This window comes from Anguilla anguilla, chromosome 10 (assembly GCF_013347855.1).
Source record: "Anguilla anguilla isolate fAngAng1 chromosome 10, fAngAng1.pri, whole genome shotgun sequence".
Lineage (NCBI taxonomy): Eukaryota > Metazoa > Chordata > Actinopteri > Anguilliformes > Anguillidae > Anguilla > Anguilla anguilla.
Window position 1 is genome coordinate 34789225 of NC_049210.1, and position 7370 is coordinate 34796594.

Sequence of the window (7370 nt, forward strand, 5' to 3'; positions counted from 1 at the left end):
TTGTAGGATGTCACACTTAATGTTAAAATAGTCCTCTCTTGCAGAATAATGTCTTCGATTCTTGCTAGATCCAGTGCTCCACGCAACTTTCGCCTTTCCCTTTAAACTCACATTGATCGAATTAACTCTCATTTCTTTTGATAAATCGAAAACGATTCGCCCTGAAATAAAATCGCCACATGTGAAAACGTTTCTCCCATTTAGTCCGTCCAAATTTATTGCAAATGACTTAAAAGTATCTCCGAACATGATATCAATATTTGGTTCACAAACGATGTACGCAAAGCAGTTTTCCAGATGAATGTAAGGTTTGGATTTCTTTGTCTGTGACCGCTCTGCGCATGTGCACAAATTACGCGTGTGATCATGCGCAACAACGGAGGTCGATCAGAGATTAGGGTGTCCGACTCCCGAAATTTTGGAATCGACTCTGGCTGAAATTTCATGAGTCGTTGGAATCGATTCTTCGACTCCAATTTAATTCCATCTCCAACTGCAGTTTTCAAGTGCGTACCGTATTACCGTAGACTGTGCGTAAGACTATTTCACGTTGATAGGCCAATCACTGGTGCTTGCCAAATCAATTTAATCTTAATTAACAAGATTAACAAGAAAGGAGCAAATCTTTATGCGTAATCGCACGAATCAAACTGACCATTACGCGCATTTTGCGTGAAGTTGCTTGTATCCAGTGCAATAAAAATAATATGAAATAAATAAAATGGTGTTGATGGGTCTTGGTGATTCTGGTCTCAGTGTTAAATGCTTTTCAATAGGGTATTTTAATATTTTTTGTTAATCTTCCCAACAATGGTAAAAATGAGTAGGCTAATAAAAATATAAATTTTTTAAGTTCATTGAATTTAAGATATACAGTTAAAATGACATAGAAAATATGTAGATTTCAAACTAACTTTCAGCCAAAACTGGATGTAGATGGTCTTTTCGTGGTCGAGGCTGGGTGGGTAAAATATAGGCTACGAATATCCTGCGAGACAAACTGTAGAACGGATTGAACAGTGTATGACGCGGTTTAGGTTGTAATAATCAATCAAAGGATGAGAAGCGCTTTTTTATTGTCATTTCTTGTCCTCTGCTGACGAGGGCAAAGGCGGCTATGTTAGCTAGCTGGATAGTCCACAAATCCAAAGAACGCTGTGAGTCAGAGTGTGCACTTGAGGCGTTGGTCGGATGTGTTTAATTGCCTACGTCGTGGGTCTTTGCTTTATCCCCGTTTTGTGACCACTTGGGGCGCTGGTTAAATGCTAAATTTAAACCAAATCTAAACCAGTTTATTACAGATAAGAAAATCCACAGAAAATACTTTTTGTTTCTTAACATAAATGCATGCAGTTAGGATTAATTTTCATACAAATGCCTCAAGATCACTCCCAGAAGTTACATTAAAGAATTTTATTCAAAGTGTTTAGCAAAAAAAAAATTTTCTTAAAAGTTTTCATAAAAGTAATTTGAGATTGGTGTATATAAAAACATAAGTGAAATTGAACATTGGTGGTAGTAATATGTTATTATTTAATACAAAGCACTACCTATATTACACATACTGTAGCAGGAAACCAGTGCTATGCATGCTGACAGATTTTTATATATTTTTCTTGAATGACATTTTATTTAATATCAGTAAACTAACAGATCGGCTGGGCTATACAAAACTCAAACACAAGCTGCACAAATAACTTCACTGGTTTGCCTATTTTTGTACGAAACCATCCTGCCAATCGTACCTGGCCAGTGTGTCCCACTTTTACCACAACTGGTGTGTGGCGGAAGCTTTGCAATCTAAATGTTCTACCCCAGAAAACAGGTTGCATCCAAAAAGTGCACAGCTTATGGCATAAGACATGGTTATTAAAACACCTTTACATTTTAGCACTATAATTCAAGAGTGGTAAATGCCATTCCTGGAGGACAATGTGCATGCTGTCTACCCTCCAACTTGGGCTTTTGGTTTGTTCCCTAAATGCACACTTCCTTTGATTGTGTCACACTGTATCTATGATTGCATTTGTTGCATCATATCTACGATTGCACTTTTTGCCTATAATCAAAGGGGGAAACACACATGCACACACAAAGATTTAGTAACATACTTGCTAGGACTGCTATGAAAAAGTGAGGCTCACCTAGATAAATAAAGGACAAATAAAAAAATAAGACAAGCGGTAAGGAATTATTTATGAGGTCCTTGGTTGCAAAGATCATAACTGCACTAAAAGCATTATCAATCAGTCAAGAATGAAGTTAAATCCATGTATTAAAAAAGATGGTGTCCATTGGTCTGCTGTAATTACCATTCCATTAAAATGCAGATACAGAGGTGGCCTCTTGCTCATCACCGAGTAAGGTACTGTACCATTTCATGGTCTATTGAATATGCAATACGGAGTACGTAATATCATTTTGCACTACTGCACTACTAATGCAACAGACTGAAAATTTTAAATGACAACACTGCATTTACTTTGCGTGTCACATTCATTCCGAGTGTCTTTAAGAAATCACATCTGTAAAAAAAACAACAACACTCAAGTATGTTCACTTCCTGCCAAAAAGAAAGCCGATAAGCAAAGGACCAGATAAGCATAATTTCAGACATTTTCCAAGAGAAGGTTACCAAGCGCTATGCCTTTTATGTTATACATTATGAAACCTGTACAGAAAGCAGCCTATGCTCTACAATTGGCATTTCAGATACACATGTAGACATATGTAGCTTTAAAAGCTTTTTATGCAAGTTACATACAGTACACAACAGAGAATAGCAGGTTGTATTTTTACAAGGTATACCATAGTGCTCTGCACTTCATTGCAGGTGCTAAAACCCTAACCCATCATTGTCTCTTATATCAGTGGTCTGGGTTGACTTCTTTACATCTGCGCAGATTGATCCACTGGTATATATTCACCTACTGTATAAAACAACTGGTCTACTGCCTTCCTTCCTCAGCAGTGTGCTAATTAGAAATTCACAGTTATCACCTCAGCTCTACGGATGTGATACTCTAGAAAGTCCCTCACCCCTGTACTGAATTTGGAAAGTTGGGTTTCTGATATTTTTCAACTTATAATTGGAACCATGTCTGAAGTATGCTCCCCTTACTGTTATAGTACCATCTCATTCCCTGTTTGATGTTTGTAACTTGTTTGTCTTGTGGGGTAACAGTTTTATGTTCCGTGTTTGGTAGCAATCTCATTTCCATGATAATTTGGCAAAAAAAAACAAGACTGCAGTAGACTGTGTCTAAGCAAGAGGACGACAGGAGGGAGCAGAGCCGATTACCAGAGGGACTTTGGCTTTGAGATCGACTCCCCATGGAATGGCCACACGCACCTATAAACAACAACACCACACACAGGATTCAACACACTATCAAAACAGATGAGCTAAAAACACATAAGGTGCTGTGTTTAACACACTACCATGTCTATTTAAGGACAACACATTTTTTTCCTTTTTTTTCTTTCCCTTCGTAACACAAATTGTATATTTGTAACACAAAATTAGTAACTTTGGCACAAATACATTGAATGTAACAAAAAATGTATACTGAATATATATTTTGAGAGTATGTGAATGTGGTTATAACTACAGTATGGCAAATGATCCAGCAGTGGGGATGCTTACCACCAAAGAGTACTCCAGCTCCATAATCTGGCAGTTGGAGAGCGTGAGGGGCGTGTCGGCAGGTATCTGCAGCATCTGATTCTCCCATCCGTCACGAGAATGAGGCGGAAGAGGCTTCCCTTCGACGAGTGCGAGATATATATTTTCGCGTTTCTCAGACTTTTTGGGGCAAGTGTAAAAGGTCTGTGTCTGAGCGAGTGCTGCACTCGGAACAAGTGTACGGGAAGAGAAATTCTCAAACTCCGCGGTGATATTAATCATCTCTCCTGCATGGAAGACAAACCAAACTGTGTGACCATGATCGTGATTGTTTGCCATAAACAAAATGCATTTTTACGAACAAAAGCAACAGATACTTCAATCCGCACATGCGAACTAAAATCCTACGTAAACGCTATTTCTTTTCAGTGACGGTTCATAGTTTTATCACATTACCTGTGAGGCAACTGCAGCAAGCAAAACATTTGTTATGATTTGCCAAGCTATATACCACATTGCCATTGATTTGAATTAGAAAATATATGCTGTCTTTTTTTGAAAAAGTGTTTAGTTAAAAGAACTAAGGAAATCAAGAAAAATGACTGTGGGGGGTGGTGTGGTTAGGACGCCATCTGCTGGCGGAGAGGGAGCAGTTTAGCTGGCCCTACAACCACAGCTGTTTGCGATTACGATTAATTGCTAATTGTTTATATGCCCTGCCTGCAGTGAGACCGGGACGCTGGAGATACGCACGCGAGAGCTACGTATCGTTTAATACCCTTCCTTATCGTTTGTTTTGTTTGTGTTTCGTGTTTTTTTGTATTGAGCACACAAAGTCTGTGTGCATCTAGGAACGACAGATTGTGTGGTTTGTGGGAAGAAGCACTTCAGAACCTGTTACAATGACATTTATAAAGCTGATTTATGAGTACTTGGAAGGGTAAATGCTGCACCAAGAAGGAAAACAAGGTGGTTAGTCATAGTTATGGTGATAGGCTACATGGTCTCTGAAGACTGGTGCAATTCATGTCAATTCATTCTATGGAGAGCACCTGCTTCATTCTGGGTGCAGCAGCACGTTGCACTTATGAGTAGTTTCGGTACCTGGAGCAAAACTCTTCTTCTCCAGTTGAACGCCTATGGAGATGGGCCCTGAGGCGCAGCAGAGGCAACACAGCTTCTTGTTACTGGAAGCTGACTGTGGCACCTAGATCACAAAGGTGAGAGGTCAAACTTCACTTAGTTATAAGCAGAGATAAGATAATTAATTTATTTCAATGACACTTCAATAGTTTTTCTTATTCTTTTTTTAAAAAAACCATGTGCTGGACAAAGGTCGCACTGCTCAAGATATACAGGGTTGGAAATATTCAGTCCCATCCCTGGAAGGAAAAGCGTACATTTTATATCCTTCCACATGGGTGGGATGGGAACAAAAGTTTGTTGCAAATGCAGGTGTCATGTTTCCTGCATGCTACAATGTTTAATGGCACAGACTAATATCTTACTAGCAGTTGTGGGTGGTTCACTTCTACTTTGCTGACAAAATTAAATTCTGACTGGAATTTAGGCATTCTCCATGGTCTGTGTATCTGCACTTCCAAACAGTACACCACGCTCCCATGAAACCCTTTACATGATGATGGAAAATTTCTACATGGGGGGACAAATTAAAAATGGTTACATGCATACACAATCTGGATATAATTTTGTAATCTAGATTAGGTTAGAGACTGAAACACAACAGTTACCCCACATTCGAGTTTCAAACAAACATAACTTTATAAGGCTTGAGGTCTAGGACAAAGGGTAAAATCGTTACTCAACATGGCACGCTTCAGTGAAGCTTATTTGAAAATTGTATAATTTTTACAGACATTTGTTGTGTATTATAAGTAATGCTGGCTGATTCTGTATATCAACATTTCTGCTCTTGAGAACCTGTACGATTGCTGAATGATAAGAAAGGGGACGTATGATTATACGATAATGCTTCTTTAGTTGGGGTGGCACAGTGCAGTTGGTAGGACTGTCACCACAGCAAGAAGGTCGTACGTTCAAATCTGGCTGGAGCCTTTCTATGTGGAGTTTGCATGTTCTCGCTTTGTCCGTGTGGGTTTCCTCCCACAGTCCAGACATGCAGGTAGGCTAATTGGAAGTATGAGTGTGTGAGTGAATGGTGTGTGTGCCCTGTGATAGGTTGGCAGCCTGCCCAGGTTGTGTTTAAATTTATTGATTAGGATAACCCCCCCCCCCCCCCCCAACCCTGCCCAGGATAAGCAGGTATAGATAATGGATGGATGGATGTAGTTTTATGGTATCGACATATAAGCTTAAAAACATAAGACACACCCTTGCGGCAGCTGGACTCTGAAAGGGTACTCATGCATTCCTTCTTGAAGGACTATGTTTCCTTCGCCAACACCTGAAGATGTTTCACAAAAGAAACGTCAGATAGGCAAGTCAGCAGCTACACAGTAAAATGTGCTCTGTTAATTCAACCCTTAACTGATAGTACTATGCACGTAAGCTACCAACAAAAATGCTACGAAAATATAAAAAGCGAAAATTCTAAGCGTCTGTTGCAGTGTACAAAGTTATGTGGCTCAAATCACTAAACCACGGATCTGTATTCAAACTGGCTCAATGCCGGTGGTTTATGCTTGAGGTACGAAAAGCTGAAACTTGATATTGACATGATGTTCAGCTATAACTTAAAGGAATATAAATAACGGCAATGGTAATAGATAGACAACGTAAGGTAACTTATCACGACAATTAACACACGAGAACATTTAGGCGTATAAGAAACAAGTCTTTGAAAACCATTAGCATACACAGTTTACCGTTATTATCTTCTCCCAGAAGTACCTCCTTAATGTTGAAGTATTCTTCTCTTGCGCTGTAAGTTCTTTTATTCTCACCGTAACCTTTGAACCACGAAACTTTAGCTTCACCCTTTAAAGCAAGCATTATTGCGCATAACTTAATTCCTTCACATAATTCCAAACGTATTTGCCCTTTTATGAATTCACCGCTAGAGAAAGTTTTTCTCTCGTCTTCGTAAATTATGGCAAAGGATTTAAATGGTTTTTCAAACATTTTGTGTACCATAGTTGTAGGCTACTATGTTAAGTGTGCCCCACCCCCCAGCGCTTGAAATGCCAGTGCCAATTTAAACTACTTTGCTATCGCAATATTAGTAGTGGCACGTCGAAATATGTTTATATCCACGAATACGTACAGTGCATGGTTACGTAATTGGTTGTTAGGAAATAACACATACGTAGCCTAGTGCACATTTCTAAATTTTCAGTTGGATTTTGCAGTTACTCCGTTGCGTTATGCCCGTCCCCCCACATACCAATGCATGTGGATGTCGCAATCGCATACTTAATGTATTCAACGGTCTTAAAAACTAAACAGTGTTGGAAAAATTACGGCCAATACACAAAGGGAACAAACATGAGTTCGTTTGGCGTCGCGACGGGAAGACTTATTGTGAAAACCACGAAAGCTTTGTGATTTCTGAATTAATATGTAGCCTAACACTTTATTGACAGTGGGAGGGAAGCTTGACTGACAGTGAACATTAGTTTTATTCATAACGCCTCAAACGCAAAATGCTTGGAAACTTACGATGTACCGCACCGTTTCAGTGTTAGACTTTGAAGGTCGAATTACTCGTCACGTGAATGTTTCAAGTCTTAACATCCCACGCAACCAGATGTCCCATGCAATCAAG

At 39.3% G+C, this 7370-nt stretch overlaps 1 protein-coding gene across 3 annotated transcripts; it reads right to left on the reverse strand.

The window, feature by feature from the left end:
• Positions 1–1398: 1398 nt before the first annotated feature.
• Positions 1399–6869, reverse strand: LOC118206182 (arrestin domain-containing protein 3-like). Of its 3 annotated transcripts, none has more exons than XM_035378476.1 (6): positions 6472–6869; positions 5978–6050; positions 5134–5278; positions 4730–4832; positions 3647–3765; positions 1399–3352 (listed from the first exon to the last, which is right to left on the reverse strand). In XM_035378476.1, exons 1-6 carry the CDS (start codon positions 6737–6739, stop codon positions 3263–3265), a joined length of 798 nt encoding a protein of 265 aa, XP_035234367.1. In that variant the 5' UTR covers positions 6740–6869; the 3' UTR covers positions 1399–3262. The 3 variants fall into 3 exon arrangements, with proteins under 3 accessions (XP_035234367.1, XP_035234366.1, XP_035234368.1); XM_035378475.1 differs by having other exon boundaries at positions 3647–3912; positions 6472–6865; XM_035378477.1 differs by lacking the exons at positions 5978–6050; positions 6472–6869 and having other exon boundaries at positions 3647–3912; positions 5134–5872.
• Between the last annotated feature and the right edge of the window lie 501 nt (positions 6870–7370).